This window comes from Mandrillus leucophaeus, unplaced genomic scaffold, assembly GCF_000951045.1.
Source record: "Mandrillus leucophaeus isolate KB7577 unplaced genomic scaffold, Mleu.le_1.0 Scaffold4, whole genome shotgun sequence".
Taxonomy (NCBI): domain Eukaryota; kingdom Metazoa; phylum Chordata; class Mammalia; order Primates; family Cercopithecidae; genus Mandrillus; species Mandrillus leucophaeus.
In genome coordinates, this window is record NW_012104253.1 from 11,251,484 (window position 1) to 11,270,675 (window position 19,192).

Below are 19,192 nucleotides of genomic sequence, written 5' to 3' on the forward strand. Positions count from 1 at the left end.
TTTTTTTTGAGATGGAGTCTTGCTCAGTCGCCCAGCCTGGAATGCAGTGGCGCCATCTTGGCTCACTGCAAGCTCCGCATCCTGGGTTCACGCCATTCTCCTGCCTCAGCCTCCCGAGTAGCTGGGACTACAGGTGCCCAGCACCCCGCCCAGCTAATTTTTTTTTGTATTTTTGGTAGAGACAGGGTTTCACCATGTTAGCCAGATGGTTCTCGATCTCCTGACCTCAAGATCCACCTGCCTCGGCCTCCCAAAGTACTGGGATTACAGGCATGAGCCACCGTGCCCAGCCAATTTTTTGCATCTTTAAAACCAAAATAATTGGAGCAGTTGTTGTGGATATACACTAATAAACCAAAAAGGAACAAACATTGTACATCACCAGATTTTTATTATTTGATCATCTTTGTACAAGCTGTAAATATTCCTATGTTAACTACATTTAGAAAGTAATATATAATTCCTACACATATATGTGAAGTTAAAATTATGGTTAATTACTAACAATCATTAACTCTGTGTGTTCATAGTGATTCTTTAAACTTTTCTGTGTTTGACATCTTTTATCATAAATAGTTGGGAGGAGCTTTGTGTAATTACATACAATATGATCTTAATTATATTTTAAAGTTCATCAAGATCTGTAAATAAACCAAAACGTTAACAATGGTCATTTCTGGATGGCGGTATTGTTTCTCCTCCTTATATATTGCTATAATTTATCTTTTTTTTTTTTTTTTTGAGATGGAGTCTTGCTCTGTTGCCAGGCTGGAGTGCAGTGGTGCGATCTCAGCTCACCACAACCTCCGCCTCCTGGGTTCAAGCAATTCCCCTGCCTCAGCCTCCCAAGTAGCTGGGATTACAGGCACCCGCCACCACGCCCAGCTAATTTTTTGTATTTTAGTAGAGATGGGGTTTCACCATGTTAGCCAAGATGGTCTCCATCGCTTGACCTCATGATCTGCCCACCTCAGCCTCCCAAAGTGCTGGGATTACAGGCGTGGGCCACTGTGCCGGCCACATGTTACTGCAAATTTTCTATAACTAAATTGTCCTTTATAGAAAAAATTTTACTTATTATTATTATTTTTTTAATTTATTTTATGTTTTTGAGATGAAGTCTTGGTCTGTCGCCCAGGCTTCAGTGCAATGGTGCAATCTCGGCTCACTGCAACCTCTGCCTCCCAGGTTCAAGGGATTCTCCTGCCTCAGCCTCCCAGTAGCTGGGATTACAGGCGTGCACCACCACGACTGGCTAATTTTTGTATTCTTAGTAGAGATAGGTTTTCACCATGTTGGCCAGGCTGGTCTCCAACTCCTGACCTCAGGTGATCCACCTGCCTCCGCTTCCCAAAGTGCTGGGATTATAGGCGTGAGCCACCACACCTGGCCAGATTTTTACTTTTTAAAGAGGAAATATTGTAAATCACTGCGAAAACTAACAAAAGTTGCTGGTTCCTAAGAAAGCATTTCATCTTTGAACTTCCAAGTTAATAAAATCCCTACAATTTTCATTATTAAGAATATTAGGGGTTATAGTGCCATTTAAATACTGATGATACTCTTTGGTATGTCTTGTAGTAGGCATTGCAGACAATTTCTAATGCTTTACCTAATGTTTAATTAAAGGACTGAATTGAAAAAAGTGATGTAACACAGTTAAAGTAGAAAAATGTGGGGCTCAAATTCAATCTGTGCCCTTATTATTTGTGTGAATTTAGGCATGTTACTTAAACTCTGTCTCCCACTCCTCATCTGTAGAACGGAAATAGGACAACTGACTTCCCAATATTTTTGTAAGGTTTAATTGAGAAAACATCTGTAAAACCTAATATGGTGCCTGGTCCATAGATTGTCTTCAATTAGGAGAGGGCTGAAAAAATTAGATAATATAATAAGCAGCTAAACAATGTCTGACCAGCAGCCAGTGCTGGATAAGTAGTAATCTATAGACCAGAATGATTTTTTTCCTGTGATCTTTTGTTTCCTACACAGAATGCCACGGTCTACTAGAATGGGAGTTTCAAGAGAGCTACTTCCCCAGTGCCTAGGACAGTGCCTGGAGGGCAGCAGGCATCCCATAACAGACTGCTGAAAGAATGGAAGCATGACCATGTCATTGCAAGGATGGACTGAAGAATGAATGCCCTCAGACAGACACATCTTGGTTCACAGTGCCTAAGGGAAGATGAAAGTTGCTCTGGTTGTAGTGGGCATAGACTGAGCTATTACAGTGAAGACAGGTTTCACTGAACCTTCCTGGGGGCAGTGACCACGGGGATGGCTGGAAGTGGCTGTCAATTTGCTGGGCTTTTAGGATGCTCTGAACAGGCAAATCTCATCAAGCGGCTTCTCCATCTAAAGGCTGTGCCTGATGTCCCTTTGCTGGTAGGATAAAATCCAAACTCCTTCCCGGGCCTATCAGTCTCTCTGCTCACCTCTGGCTACTCTCCTCCTCTCACTGCAATGTCTGGCTGCACTGGACTTTTTCCAGTTCCTAAATACTATCATGCCATGTTCTGCCTGCGGTACCTTCTCCCTGGCAACTCACATTTTATCCACTCATGTCTCACCCGTGTCTGACATCTAGTGTGTACATATCCTTCAGGTATCAGCTTAAATGTCACTTACTTGAGAATCTTCCTTAACAAATATCCCTTCCCAAACTTGCCCACCATCCCGGTGAGGTTAGGGACCCTTCCTGTGTGTCCTCACAGCTCTCTGTATTTGTTCTACTTTAGCACTTCAACCCTGTAAGGCAGTTTTGGGGTCTTTCCCCGACAATTAGAATGTAAGTTCCGGCCCGGCGCAGTGGCTCTCACTTCTAATCCCAGCACTTTGGGAGGCCGAGGCGGGCGGATCACGAGGTCAGGAGATTGAGACCACGGTGAAACCCCATCTCTACTAAAAATACAAAAAATTAGCCGTCGCGGTGGCGGGCTCCTGTAGTCCCAGCTACTTGGGAGGCTGAGGCAGGAGAATGGCGTGAACCCGGGAGGCGGAGCCTGCAGTGAGCTGAGGTCGAGATCACGCCACTGCACTCCAGCCCGGGCTACAGAGCAAGACTCTGTCTCAAAAAAAAAAAAAAAAAAAAAAGAATGTAAGTTCCAAGATATTAATGATTTTCATGTTTTCTTTACTGCTTCACCAAGAGTGCCTAATGCCTGCCTAATAGTAGACACTCCATAATTATTTGTTGAATAAAATGAATGAATTTTCCATGTCTAGATTGTAGTAAGTTCCATGAGACCTGGTTTTGTGTTGATTCCTGCATAATTAACAGAAAGTACAGTGTCTGGCACAGAGTAGTTACTCATCAAATATTTATCAAATAAATAAATGTTATTTAATACTGATTATCCATTTATACTTCATGTAAGTGCTTATTTCAGAGATCAAATGAGAAGGAGTGTCAAATATTTCAGTTGTTTCACCTTTTATTCTATTAATGCTTCCATATGTTATGCTGCTTTTACATTCAAATTATTCACTTAGCAACACTTAAACATTCTCTACTATCTATGATATACAGCACCAGTGATACCAATTCCCAATTTTAAAAAATTTACTTACTATCTACCTTCATTGTTTTTATTGTTGTTACCATGTATTTTGGGTTTAGAATAAGCCAACCAAGGGTCACCAAAAGCCCAAACAACAAGTATTACTATCTCTGACACTTGACTTTAAGTCTTTCATCAGGAACATAAATCAGATACCTGAATTCAATTACATCCCCGTGAAAACCACCTCCAATCACCTTTGTAAATACCAATAATGTGAACAAGTAAGTAGATTCTCAGAACATCAGTGTGCAATCCAACAATAACTTGGAGAAAAGTTAACCTTGCAAAAATATCCCTCTCTCTCATTTTCAGAAAATTATACTACAATTAAGTGGGGCAAAAAGGTGAACAAAGGCATCAAAAACTCCATTAGCCATAGGTTTCTTCTTTGATTTAATAATATATATATACATAAACAACCTCCTAAGACCTGGAGGTTGTTGATTTATTTGTTTTGTGGGATTTTTTGGTACATATCTGTCATTATATTTAAAGTTAATGTTTTTTTCTCATTATTAATCACACCAAAATTCATACATTGTTGAATGGCTGAGCAACCAGGCTATCGGGGTCATTTTTTTGTTTGTTTTTTGAGATGGAGTCTCACTCTGTCACCCAGGCTGGAATGCAGTGGCATGATCTCCGCTCACCACAGCCTCTGCCTCCTAGGTTCAAGTGATTCTACTGCCTCAGCCTCCCAAGTAGCTGGGACTAGAGGCATGCACCACCACACCCGGCTAAAATTTTTTTGTATTTTTAGTAGAGACGGGGTTTCACCATGTTGGCCAGGATAGTCTCGATCTCCTGACCTCGTGATCTGCCCACCCAGGCCTCCCAAAGTGCTGGGATTACAGGTGTGAGCGACCATGCCTGACTTATTTTTTATTTTTTATTAATTATTATTATTATTTTATTTTATTTTATTTTGAGACAGAGTCTGGCTCAGTCACCCAGGCTGGAGTGCAGTGACACTTCTTGGCTCACTGCAACCTCCGCCTCCTGGGTTCAAGTGATTCTTCTGCCTCAGCCTTCTGAGTAGCTGGGATTACAGGCATAAGCAACAAAACTGGCTAATTTTTGCATGTTGGCCCGGCTGGTCTCAAACTCTGGACCTCAGGTGATCCGCCCGTCTCAGCCTCCCAAAGTGCTGAGATTACAGGTGTGAGTCACTGTGCCCAGCCTATCGGGGTCATTTATTTTTTTATTTTATTTTTTTTAGACAGAGTGTCACTCTGCAGCCAGGCTGGAGTGCAGTGGTGCGATCTTGGCCCGGTGCGATCTTGGCCCATTTCAATCTCTGCCTCCCAGATTCAAGTGATTCTCCCGCCTCAGCCTCCCAACTGGCTGGGACTACAGGCGCGTACCACCACGCCCAGCTAATTTTTGTAGTTTTAGTAGAGACAGGGTTTCACCATGTTAGCCAGGATGGTCTCCATCTCTTGACCTTGTGATCTGCCTGCCTTGGTCTCCCAAAGTGCTGGGATTACAGGCGTGAGCCATCGCGCCCAGTCTGGGTCATTTAATTTTTATTTAGTGCATGAGCTGGTGATATTGAAAGTGCTGCAAGCCTTCTTATCAGAGCAGAATCTGCTAGTTAGGGTTTCTGCTAAATGATGAGCAAATCTGCAGCATCACTCTCACTGCTCATCCCTGTGGAGTGATTAATGGTAGCCAGAGTTAAGACCCTCAGCCAGTGGTATAGCAAATGGGACTGAGACTTAAGGCAATTTGCCCTGATGCCATAAATGCTTTTGAAATTGATTTGAATTAATTCATCTTTAAACCACTTAGTTTCAGAAAGGATTTATGACCATGTCCAAAGGCACAGTAAATATAATCCAGCAAGATAAAAATATATGTATAAGTAAGTGAGGCCAGTGTGGCACAGGAGAAATACAGATGGGGCATCACAGGGCTCCTCTCCTCTTACCTGTGTACTGCAACCCCCTGTACTCGCTTATTGCCCCAGGAGGTTTTAAATTGGGCCAGTAGTGGAAAAGCATTTGCACAGCTGGAGGCTTCACTTGTGAAGGCCCATACGCAATCACATACAAAAGATCCTAAAGGAAACAGCAAGCATATTTTGACTTAGCATCATGAAATAAAAAGAAAGGTAGAGACTTCAACATTACCAAAGCAGTGAAAATTCTAATGGAGGGGTTGAGGTGAGTAATTTCCCTGGAATCTCATGCAGGCATGTTTCATAGATTAGATCCCGTTAAAACATTATATTTTTATGATTTACGTATTTACTGGTCCTTCTGTAAATGAGCCCTCACAGGTAGAGTACAAAGTACTTTATCTTCTAACAAATTCGTCTCTAATCAGATTGACGTTAAGGAAAGATTTTAGAGTAGCATAAGACAGTTTGCCAAATACTGCATTTGAAAAAATATTTCCCTAATCACATTTCTTAAACATTCACATCTCCTATTTGAAAGAGGACAGATTCTCAAGCAACCTTTCAAATTAAATAAAATTGTTTGTCATAACACATAACATTAGCTTAATTCCAAGAATAAGATACATCCAATTACTTTATCCATCAAGACACGATGTTCTTAAAGTACTATTTCTGCTCTAAATGATAAATAATTAACCATTAAAGAAAGAATTATAGGTACTGCCACATCAAAATAATAGGACGTCAATAAATTTGACCTAAACAACAGTTTTAATATGTAAACAATTTTTACTGTATTATACAAATTAACTTTGTGACTATGGGTTAAATTTGACCCAAAACTTACTTTCCAGACTTCTTGTTTATATTTCATGAGGCATTCCAGTAATTGACAATGATACACTGTAATGTAGAAAATGTAATTCGTACATGAAATGTAAATACCAAACAAAACATCCTTTGATATATATATAACAAATTACTTCAATATGACTTTTCAGTCTCTAATCATTAAATTAGAAATAACTTCTGTCCATATGTTCATACTTAAAAAATATCACATAAGCCCTTGACCTTATCAAGCTTTGTCCCAAGGTCCTTGAGAATTATTTCATGCTTCATGTTAACAACGGAAATATTTTTAAAGTCCCTAGTAATCATACATTCATAAAATAAACTTGTATCAACATAAGATCTACATAGGAAAAAAAAACTAGCCCAACAGAATCATAATAAAAGCTCATATTTATTGAACATTCATCATTTGCTAGATATTGTAGAAAGAGCTTTATACGTATTGTCTCACAATTACCATGGTGCAGTTAGGAAACTAAGGCTCAGTTTCCAACTTGCCCAAGGTTGAATGGATAGCAAGTGACAGACTTGATGGATTAGAGTGGGGTTTATCATTTCATCATCAGTTCCATCTTATAGAGGAATTTTTAAAAGCTACACGACAGCAAGATTCCTTGATTTGCCTATCTTCACTTGGGGAACAAAGATACTTTCAACCTAGTTAGATGCCTTTTGATACCTTCCCTAATCTATATTCCAGGCTTATGCTGACATTGAAGCAGTTCACACTTTATTCACCAATGACCTCCATGTCATTCAATCCAATGGACATTTTTCAGTCTGCATCTTACTTGACTTTTCAGCCACATTCAGTACTGCTGACTACTGTCTCCTTTTTGAAACACTCTTTCCTTGGCTTCATAATATGAATGACCCTCCCCTGTCACCTGTGGTGGACAACACTGTTACTACTCAACTGCTGTCAACACCCTTTTTTCTTGTCCATTTGCCAATTGATATGGTTAAGTTGTGTGTCCCCACCCAAATCTCATCTTGAATTGTAATCCCCAGGTTTTAGGAAGAGACCAAGTGGGAAGTGATTGGATCATGGGGGCAGTTTGCCCAATGCTGTTCTCGTGATAGTGAGTGAGTTCTCACGAGATCTGATGGTTTCATAAAGGCAGTTTTCCCTGCACTTGCTAGCTGCCTCATTCCTGCCATCATGTGAAGAAGGTCTTTGCTTCCCCTTCACCTTCTACTGTGATTGTTAAGTTTCCTGAGGCCTCCCCAGCCATGTGGAACTGTGAGTCAATTAAACTTCTTTTCTTTATAAATTACCCAGTCTCTGGCAGTTCTTTATAGCAGTGTAAAAACGGACTAATGCACCAATACACAGACTACAAAAGCAAGATATTTTCCCAGAGCCCCTTGTAGCTACAGGTGGCCATGTGACTCAGTTCTGGACAGTAAGAATGAAGAGAAAATCTGCTGGGGAGCTTCTGAGACATACTTTCTCCCTCTGATAAAACAAAAGAGGTACACCAGGAGACTTTTCTCTTAATGACTCTGCTTGATCCTATTACCTGTTTTTGCATGTAGTTGTGTAAGGTTATAACAACCTCCACAGTGGCAGCCTTCTTGCAAATATGAGGGGAATTCCAAGATCTCAGTCCCCTCATATTGTGGAGCTCTCTTCAGGACTTCCTATTAAGTAAACAACCAATGTGCTTATACTTTAAAGCCTCTGTCAGCCAAAGACATCTTAACAGTGCAACCTCTCTGTCTCTTTGGAGAGCTCATCCTCTTCCACTGGGCCATTATCTGTTGAAGTTCCTGAAGGCCTAGTCACAGAACCACTCCACATTTCTTTCATTCTCTGCTCTCCCCTAAGCAATCTCACACTCATTCACAACTTCAGCAGCCATCTATATGTAATTCAATGAAGGGCACTGGACACTTGTGTGTGGGCTCAAAGTTCATTAGCTCTAGTCTAAAGCTCTGTTCTGAGTTCCAGACTCATAATACAACTACCTAATTACCAGCTCCTATTAGGTGTCTCAAAGATACCGTGAACACAACACGTCTGAAACAGATCTCAAGATCTTCCCTCAGAGGCCTGATCTTCTTCTTCCAATGCCTCCTTTATCAGTGAGTAGAACCACTGTTACAGTTTGCATCTGTGTCTCCACCAAATCTCAGGTTCAGTTGTAATCCCCAATGTTGGAGGTAGGGCCTTAAAAACTTAAAAAGGTGATTGGATCATGGGAGTGGGTCCTTCATGAATGGTTTAGCACCATCCCTTTTGTGCTACTCTCATGATACAGTTCTCACAAGATCTGGTTGTTTAAAAGTGTGTGGCACCATGCCTGTAATCCCAGCACTTTGGGAGGCCGAGGCGGGTAGATCAAAACTCCTGAGGTCAGGAGTTCAAGACCAGACTGGCCAACATGGTGAAACTCCGTCTGTACTAAAAATACAAAAAATTAGCTGGGTGTGGTGGTGCGCGCCTGTAATCCCAGCTACTCAGGAGGCTGAGGCAGGAGAATTGCTTGAACCTGGGAGGTGGAGGTTGCAGTGAGCTGAGATTGCGCCACTGCACTCCAGCCTGGGCAACAAGAGCAAAACTCTGTCTCAAAAAAAAAAAAAAAAAAGTGGCAACTCCCCTTCTCTCTCTTCCTCCTGCTCGAGCCATGTAAGACGTGCTTCCCTTTTGCCTTCTACCATGATTATGAGTTTTCTGAGTCTCCTCTTAGAGACAGGAGCTACTATGCTTCCTGTACAGCCTACAGAACCATGAGTCAATGACACCTCTTTTCTTTATATACTACCTAGTCTTAGGTATTTCTTTATAGCAATGTAACAACAAACTAATATGACCACCATGCATCCAGTTAGTGCATCCAGAAACCCACTCTAGCCAATATGTTACCAAGACTTATCAATTTTACTCCTAAATAGTTCTCAGATAGATCTGCTTGTTCTTCAGTTTCAATTGTCCCTGCCTTTGAAGTGCTTAGACAAATGCAATGACCTCCTTCCAGGTCAATTTATACACAACCTAACTTCTTTTCAATCTGTTCTCAACTGCAGTGGGGGTGACACACACCACAGCCCACTCAAAGCCCGTCAGCAGCTTCCCATTAGATTTGGAATAAACACAGGCCTCCCTAACAGAGCTCACAACACCCTGCATGTTCCAGGCCATGGAACTTTAAGTCTAATGTCACACCAGGGAACCCTCACTCTGAGTTCCAGCTACACTGATCCTTCAGTCTCAGCTGTTTGCCATGACACATGAGATTCCTCTTCCTGAACCATCCCTCCTTGTAGGCCTTGTTCACACTACTCATCCTGCAGTTCTCAAACCAAAGGTTACTTCCTCAAAGAAGCTCTCCTGACTTCCTCAATAAAAGCAAAATTTCCTTTTATAACATCTTATAGCATAACGTACCTGAAGCACTTGTCACAAGTGGAACTTTACACTTGATTTTATGATTATTTGATTGTCTTCTCGCCTCTCACCCCAACCATATGATAAGCTTCCTGAGATGAGGATGGGGTCAGTCGCATGTCACTAAGCATGGAGCCCCCAGTGCCTAGCACATGGTGGATACTCACTGACTACTGATTGAATGGTCGCTCTAGAATTGGAAATTTGGTCTTAAGTCATCACTGAATTCTCAAGTGCAGATGTTCCAAGACACTTTCTCAGACACAGTGTCTGCTATTCTCCACGGGTATGCTATATGAACCTTGTTCAGAGCCGTCCACTGACCCATGAATGTACCTGGATGGTTCCTTTGTTAAAACAGCTTCCCCTCCCAGAATGCCCCATTTACCTTATCAATAAAAACTCTGTCCCGCCAGGCATGGTGGCTCATGCCTGTAATCCCAGCACTTTGGGAGGCCAAGACAGGCGGATCACTTGAGGTCAGGAGTTCGAGGCCAGTCTAGCCAACATGATGAAACCCCATCTCTACTAAAAATACAAAAATTAGCCAAGCATAGTAGCATGTGCCTGTAGTCCCAGATACTGGGGAGGCTGAGGCAAGAGAATTGCTTGAACCCAGGAGGCAGAGGTTGCAGTGAGCCATGCCACTGCGCTCCAGCCTGGGCAACAAAGTGAGATTCCATCTCGAAAAATAAAACAAAACAAAACTCAGTCCATAATTTAAAACTCATCCTTGGCCCAAGTGACACAAAGTCTTTTCTGATCTTTTCAATCCATACAAGTCCCTCCTTCTGATGAATTAACACTGTCTACTGTATTTATTTAGTACTCCTATGTACTACATTACATTGTCAACTAATGACTTACGTAAATATGCCTGATCTTCCCAATTAGACATAAACTTCATAGCAAGCACCATATCTTATGTTTTTCTGTGGTTTCCACAATGTCTAGCACAGAGCCCTGTATATAGAAGGTGCTCAATGAATGCTGGTTACTTAAGTAAGGATTGTGCTCTATCCTTGATACACAATCAGCTATAAGGAACAAGTTGCCAGTTGCACTTCTTCCAATAAAAATTCAAACAACAGAACGATGACCTACTGCTTGGTCCCAGAGAGCCCCTGGTGGATGTTGCCTCACTTAAGTGCTTCCTATATCACAAGACTAGTTTTGGGTCCCAACTATGATTCCTAGTATAGAGTAGCTGGTTATAAACATTTCCTCATGAGCAAATGAAGATACAGATTTTCAAATAATAGATGCAACTCTGTCTGACCACAGTAGTTTTCCAGTGAAACATTCAACTCAACATTCAACTCCAAGAAGAAAATGGCAAATTGTAGGGATTCACTACTTATTGAGAATTTACAATGTGTCAGTCACTAAAGTAAGCACTTTACATATATGTAACCCATTAAATCTTCACGGCAGCATTTTAAAGTACTGCAGGAAGAATTATTTCCATTTTATAGATGAGGACACTTGGTTTCAGGGGGTAAAACACTTACTCAAGTTCACTAACTGGCAATTTGCAGGTAAGCTCAGATGTGAATCCACATATGACTAATCTCAAAGCACCCTGCTTTACTACCCATCTAGCTTAGAAATTTGGACCAAACTCTCATGATGAGACTCTAATTAACTAGATTCCAAAAAATGGTTTTATTAAGGATATAATATATAATAAATATAATATTTTGATTATTTTAAGCCAGATATATAAGATATAATTTCCCCATATATATTTTTAATTATATCTATATAATAATCATAAGAGATTTCATACTTAAAGAATGCTACAGACTGAATGTTTGTGCCACCTCAAAATTCTTCTGTTAAATCCAAACCCCCTAATGTGATAGTATTAACAAGTGGAGCCTTTAAGAGGTGATCAGTGCCCTTATAAAAGAGGCTGCAGAGAAATCCCTTGTCCTTTCTGTCATCTGAGGACACAGCAGAATGACAGCCATTCATGAACCAGGAAATGAGTTCTCACAGATCATCCAATCTATCAGCACCTTGATTTTGGACTTCCTAGCCCCTGGAACTATGAGAAACAAATGTGCATTGCTTATAAGTCATCCAGTTTATAGAATTTTTGTTATAGCAACCCAAATGGACTAAAACAGAAAATCGGTACTGAGAAGTGGGGTGACGCTGTAACAAATAGCTGAAAATGTGGGAGAGGCTTTGGAACTGGGTAACAGGTAGGGGCTGGAAGAGTTTTGATGTGCAGGCTAGAAAAAAAACCTATATTGCCATGAATAGACCTTTAAAAGCAATTCTGGCAAGGGTTGAAAAAGAAAAGAGGAAAGCAGTAGAAAAAGCCTCAATCTTCTCAGAGAATACCTAAATGATCCTGAAGAGAATGTTAGTATAAATATGAACAGTAAAGGCAATTCTGATGCAATCTCAGACAGAAATGAGGAACACATTACTGGAAAGTGGAGGAAAGGCCATCCTTGCTATGAAGTGGCAAAGAACTTGGCTGAATTGTGTTCATGTCCTAGTGTTTTGTGGATGGTAGAACTTGTGAGTGATAAAATTGGATACTTGGCTAAGAAAATTTCTTAGCAAAGTGTTGAAGGAGCAGCTGGATTTCTTCTGACTGCTAATACTGTAATAAAATGTGAGGAGAGAGAACGATCCAAAGACAGAATTGTTCATCAAAGAGGAAGAAGAACTTAAAGATTTGGAAGACTCTCAGCCTATCTGTATTGAAAGGATGAAGAAGCCTATTAGGAAGAGAATGGTGAGAGTGTAGCCAAGTGACCATTTAATAAGATTAGTCAGCTATCTCAACAGAAACCAGGAGGTATTGTCCAAAACAATGGAAGAATGACCCCAGAGGCACTTCAGAAATCCTCTGCACTGCCCCTCCCATCACAGACCCAGAGTGCAAGGACCCTGGGGGAAAAATGGTTTCAAAGGAGAGGCCACCAGCACTTTTGAGACTTCAGGACATGCCACACCCTCACAAGGCACCTTCTCACTTTGTAAAATTCAGTTCTATATTCCAGTGCCTCACTGTTCAGCTGCCCTTTGGGCAAAGCAGCATGCACTGTACCCAGAAAAGGCATGGGGGTGTAGTCACCTCCACCTAGATTTCAAAGGATGCCCAGAAGAGCTGGAACTCCACCCTGAGAGAGTCATGCGCACCGGACCCCAGCCTGCAGAGTGGGGCCCAGGAAGGGAACCACTGTGAGGGCCAGGGTCACTGTAGAGAACCCCCACCAGGGCAATGCCCAGCAAGCCATGGAGGCAGAGCCATGCAAAGCCATAGGGGCAGGGCCTTGGGGGCCCAACCCCTACATGGCAAAGCTGCCATGCAGGGCCACCACCTCAGTAGGTCCAGAAGACAGAACTCTTACCCCAATGGGTTTGGAAGGTGGGACCTCCACCCCAGTGGGCCTGGAAGGCAGAGCATCAAGTCGAAGAAGGTAATTTTCAAACCTTAAGGTATAATGTTGTTGGGTTTTAGACTTACTTGGAATCTGTTACCCCTTTTTTCTTTCCCATTTCTCCCTTTTGGATGGGAATGTCTATGCTATGCCTGTCCAACCATTGTATTTTGGAAGCATATAACTTGTTTGATTTCATAGGCTCACAGCTGGAGAGGAAATTGCCTCAGGAAATTGCCTCACCCATATCTGATTTAGATGGTATTTACATGAGACTTTGGACTCTTGAGTTCATGCTGAAATGAGTTACAATTTTCAGGGCTATTGGGATGGAATGAATGTTTTGCATATGACAATAACATGAATTTGGGAAAATAGGGTGGAATACTACAGACTAAATGCCTGTGTGTCCTCTCAAAATTTATATGTTGCCAGACATGGTGGTTTACGCATGTGATCCCAGTACTTTGGGAGTCCACGGCAGGAGGATCACTTGAGGTCAGGAGTTTGAGACCAGTCTGGGAAACATAATGAGACCTTGTCTCTAAAAAATATTTAAAAATTAGCCAGATACGGTAGCACATGCCTGTAGTCCCAGCTACTCAAGAGGCTGAGGCAGGAGAATCGCTGGAGCCAGGGAGGTCAAGGCTGCAGTGAGCCATAATTGCACTACTGCACTCTAGCTTGAGTGACAGAGTAAGACTCTGTATCTAAAAAAAAAAATTTTAATTTGTATGTTAAACCCTAACCCTCAATGTGATGGTATTCAGAGTTGGGGCCTTTAGGAAGTAATTAGGTCATTAGGGCTGAGCCCTTATGCATGGGATTACTGCCTTTATAAAAGAGGCCCCCGAGAATTCCCTTTCCCTCCCACCACTTAAGGACACAACACAAAGAAGGCCATCTATGAACCAGAAAGCAGGCCCTCACCGGACATCAACTCTGCTGGCACCTTGATCATGGACTTCCTAGCCTCCAGAACTGAGAGAAATAACTGTTTACTGTTTATCAGCCACGCAGTTTATATTTTTGTTATGACCCAACGGACTAAGACAGAAGATGACACTCCAGACTTAGAAGCATTAAGATTTTGAAATAAAAAAATTTTCCTCATTTTGAGTCAGAAGTTCAATTATTATTTATTACATAATTAAGTAGATAGCAAAAAAAAAAAAAAAAAAACCACAGTGCCACCAGATTTGTTTACTTTCCAAATAAACATTAAATGAAAATAAAAATGAGTTTATATCTTAGCACATGCTTTGGTCAGTTTTCCAAAGTTATCTGCAATTAGACTGACAAACGGAAATCAAACAGAGTAAATGTGAAAGTCTGTCCAACATCACTGGTAATGGAAGAACTACAAATCAAAACAATGAGATACTAATGTTCATCTGTCTAACTCTACACAAATTTTATAATAACAATGACGAATCACACTGAGACAAGTACTTTCACATACTACTGGAAATGCTGAAAATTTCTCAAGTCCTTTAACTCATTAATCCCTCTTTTATTGGTTTATTTTATGGAAATAATCAGAAATATAGTAAAAGGTTTATGTTTAAGGATATTTGTGTACACTGGGATAGCCAATTTACCAAAATATTAACAGTGGTTATCTTTTGTTCTTAGAATTGCTGGTGATTTTTATGTTTCTAATTTTACTATTTCTGTATACTTATATTCAGTCCATTTCCAGTCATGTTCTAAAATCATGTCCTCAAATATTCTAAAAATATCACTAGCCAGCAAGATCACTGCTAATAGCAATAGGCAAGATAAATTGATTCCAATTCAAAAGTCTGTTTTCTACACAGCTCCATGATGATGATGTTCTCACACGAGAACATCTAGCTTGCTTGTTTGATGTCTTGTTTAATTATTGGCATTAGAATTAGTCAAACCTTTCCAATTTTCACTTACCTGGATTGGATGTGTACTGCATTGCGATCATTAGCATGGACGATGCAGAGAGGTTAACATGGGCAGGTACGCCTTCTCTCCTTGAGGAGCCCACTGCAACCAAAAGTTCTTTGATTAGACACAATTTAATCTCTACATATACCTGTTACTTTGCACAGAGCATGAGAGATAAGAAGGAACTTAAAAAAAAAAAAAAGCTCCAATAAAGCTAATGGAAGTTTTGCCCAAATGAAACCACAAAATGTGTCCTGGCATACAAATGCTATAGTTGTCATCTCCATGGGAAAATCAAGTGAGAATGTATAAGGAGACAGAACAGCGCCAGAAAGTGATGTAATGGCTTTATCAGAGTTGTACTTAGATGGGATCTCTACCCCCAAGATGTTTGTATTTAGATGGAAAAGAAAGAAAAAACAGAATCCTCTATGTGCCCAAAGATAAAGCCATGTGGAAGGGTATCCCAATGAGAAAATAAAAAGGAAAGGTTTTTAAACTCAAATTGAACATATTAATTTTTAGAGATGCAGATGAAATAATACTTTAATTATAATGTATAACATTAATTTAGTTACAATACAAACTCTAAATCACATATTATAAAAAATAATGATATATTAATTTAAAAATTTTCAATTTTCACATATCATTAAACAGTTTTATTCAAACCTTCACATGTAACTTCATCATCAATATCTTCATTACCATAAGAACCACTTTTTTAGTTTTCTAGAGCTTACCATCTTCATATTCATCTGAGTTGTTTGAAATAAAGCAATTTTTGAATCTGTGAATAACACAGTTGCTGGGCATTGTATCCTACGCCAACAAGCATAAAATCACAAAGCAAATTGGTTTCTTTAAAATCCACCTTATCGCTGTATAATCATGGTCTCCACTCACAAACTGCTTTTAAGACATCTTTAAGTGGCTTGTTTTAGATGACATCAAATACCATATTAAATTTCTTTATCTCTCTTTTTTAAGACAGTGTATCAGGTCACCCCTTTAAGTATTCAAAAGTAGCACTGATGGAAGCCATTTGGGGAAATACATTGTCTCCCAAGAGGACTTTCTTTCTTTCTTTTTTTTTTTTTTCTTAGACGGAGTCTCACTCTTGTTGCCCAGGCTAGAGTGCAGTGGTGCGATCTCAGCTCACTGCAACCTCCACCCTCTGGGTTCAAGCGATTCTCCTGCCTCAGCCTCCCGAGTAGCTGGGATTGCAGGCACCCGCCACCACACTCAGCTAATTTTTGTATTTTTAGTAGAGATGGGTTTCACCATCTTGGCCAGGCTGGTCTTGAACTCCTGACCTCGTGATCCACCCGCCTCAGCCTCCCAGAGTGCTGGGATTACAGGCGTGATCCACTGCGCCCGGCCCCAAGAGGACTTTCTTATTTCAAACACAGTAATTGAGAGAGGACCCACCTAATAAAAACTTTATTAGTACTCAAATATAAAATAAATTCCTCTTTTCTCAGGGAAAATTGCAGAAGCAGAAGAAACCTCTCCTTACACTTGGGCTTGTGTGGCAGAGTATCAAGCATGAACAGAATGGTGTGCAGAGAGCACAAAACCCTCAAAAAGTCAACCCTTACATTTCTAAATATAATAGAGAAGACCACTGCCACGAGCAACAACAAAAAGCAAATAACCTCAAAATCTGCTTGATTTTATTTTATATTAAAGTACAATAGGTGTGGATTTATCTCACCTACATCCAAAAAGGATAACTTCTAATAAAACACATGTATAATAGAATCATCAAAACACTAATAAAAATTTGTCATATAATAAATCAGAGGAGATTAAAAAATTTTAACACAATTCTTTTCTTTTTACATAAAGGAATTTGGGCACCAAAGTAGACAGTGGCCTTTAAAACAATTTTACAAAAATAAACAAACAAAACACATCTATCACTAAGTTCCATTTACTTAAGTTGGCTTTTATTAATTGCTTGCAGCTAGGCAGCTGCTAACCCACCAAGCAGGTGATACTCAGGGAGATAAACTAGTTTGGCTCCACAACTTATTAAATAAATAAGTATTAATAATTAGACAAAGATTGGGGATCAATTCACTGCTCTTAGACAGTCAAATTGATTAATCAAATGTGATTAATCAAGAAAAAAGAACTTTCAGCCAAATGCTAAGGAACAAAGTGCAAGCTGCTCTCAAACTGCAGCCAGGGAGTTTGTTCAAATTCAGCTTCTTTGGGGCCAAAGAAGACACTCCTGGAGAGTCAGCTTGGAAACCACATTTTCCAGTAAAGTACATGTTTAATTAATAAGCACATCGGGTGATTCTGATGCAAGCTGGCTTTGGACCACTGTTTGAGAAGTACTATTAGAGGGATGAGAAATAGGGAAGAAAATGCGCAGTAAGGTGTCCTGGGGCAGGAAGAATAATTGCACGCCCTGTGCCTTTTGTTAAAGAAAGAAAAGAAAAAATAAATTCTTGTCTCAGACGTATTCAAGAAATACACACACACACACATACATATATATATTCTTGTTTTGGGACAAGCGTTTCACCTTTGTTTAAATTCATCTCAAGCTTTTTAATAATATGCATTTAATAATATGTATTTCTCAACAATGAAAACTGCTATTAAGGAAGGCTGAGAGTCACTGTAAATGGAGGCCTTTAAAAGTGGGAGAGATGCCCACATGTCTCAGATGATTTAGGCGAAGTCTTTTTGCAGAATGGCCCAAATGGCTCAGCCACCTCTGGATGTCCCTGCTATTCCTACAAATCCATACTCTCCGTCAAGAATGACCAGCCAGGAGGTCAAAAGCATTCCCCTGGCTCAAGCCTAGAAAATTGGCTGCAATACTTACATAAACAGATGGTGCCTTGCAATTTCCTAGCCTTCTAACAGACTGAATAAAATCATTGCAATTCTAATTTAATAAACATGCACAGGCACACATCATTTATTGAATCTTGTTAAAAAGGCATGATGTAAACAGATGTGCAGCTTGTCCCCATGAGGGTGTAAAAAGCCAAGATTATCAACAATAGAAGGGAGAAGGTAATTAATCAAAATAAGAAAATTTTGCATTTAATATTGTGCTCAGGAAATACAATTAAAAGTTCTCAGTCCTATTCCCTATCCTCCCAGCATCACCAGAACAACCATTACCATGATCTCCTCCCTCCAGGAATAGTAACAATGCCTTAGTATGTTCCTACATTTTGTAGTTCTGAATGTATTATTATGTACAGCTCTTATATGACTCTCATCCAAAAGAGGAATTATATGGGAAAAGCCATTTTATAAAAGAGAGATCATCAAGTTATTTGCATGACAGCACCAACCTAATTATTCGGACTACAGGCCAAGTCACTTGACTTCATAGCTAATGCTCTATTCATTTTCTGTCTATTTTAGACAGAAATAGACTATTTCAACAACTTTTTTGGTCAGTACTTCCTGTATACTAGACATTGTTCTAGGTCCTGGGGATACAGTGCTAAAGACAGACAAGTCATCATTAAAAAGTCAGGAAACAGGTTCTGGAGAGGATGTGGAGAAATAGGAACACTTTTACACTGTTGGTGGGACTGTAAACTAGTTCAACCACTATGGAAGACAGTGTGGTGATTCCTCAAGGATCTAGAACTAGGAATACCATTTGACCCAGCTATCCCATTACTGGGTATATACCCAAAGGATTATAAATCATGCTGCTATAAAAACACATGCACACGTATGTTTACTGTGGCACTATTCACAATAGTAAAGACTTGGAACCAACCCAGATGTCCATCAGTGATAGACTGGATTAAGAAAATGTGGTACGTATACACCATGGAATACTACACAGCCATAAAAAAGGATGAGTTCATGTCCTTTGTAGGGACATGGATGAAGCTGGAAACCATCATTCTGAGCAAACTATCTCAAGGACAGAAAATCAAACACCGCATGTTCTCACTCATAGGTGGGAATTGAACAATGAGAACACTTGGACACAGGAGGAGAACATCACACACCGGGGCCTGTCATGGGGTGGTGGGAGAGGGAAGGGATAGCATTAGGAGATACACCTAATGTAAATGACGAGTTAATGGGACTCCAACATGGCAGCATACCAACATGGCACATGCATACATATGTAACAAACCTGCATGTTGTGCACATG

At 40.3% G+C, this 19,192-nt stretch overlaps 1 protein-coding gene across 2 annotated transcripts in view; it reads right to left on the bottom strand.

Annotated features, from left to right (window-relative positions):
• The window catches only part of UNC79 (unc-79 homolog (C. elegans)), a 382,451-nt gene that overhangs the window by 209,329 nt on the left and 153,930 nt on the right, over window positions 1-19,192 (bottom strand). For both annotated transcript variants that reach the window (XM_011991736.1, XM_011991735.1), the window contains 3 exons: window positions 15,046-15,138; window positions 6,317-6,372; window positions 5,497-5,626 (listed from right to left, as the gene is read on the bottom strand). In XM_011991736.1, the coding sequence (XP_011847126.1) occupies window positions 5,497-5,626; window positions 6,317-6,372; window positions 15,046-15,138 (279 nt within the window). The remainder of the gene's footprint in view (window positions 1-5,496; window positions 5,627-6,316; window positions 6,373-15,045; window positions 15,139-19,192) is intronic.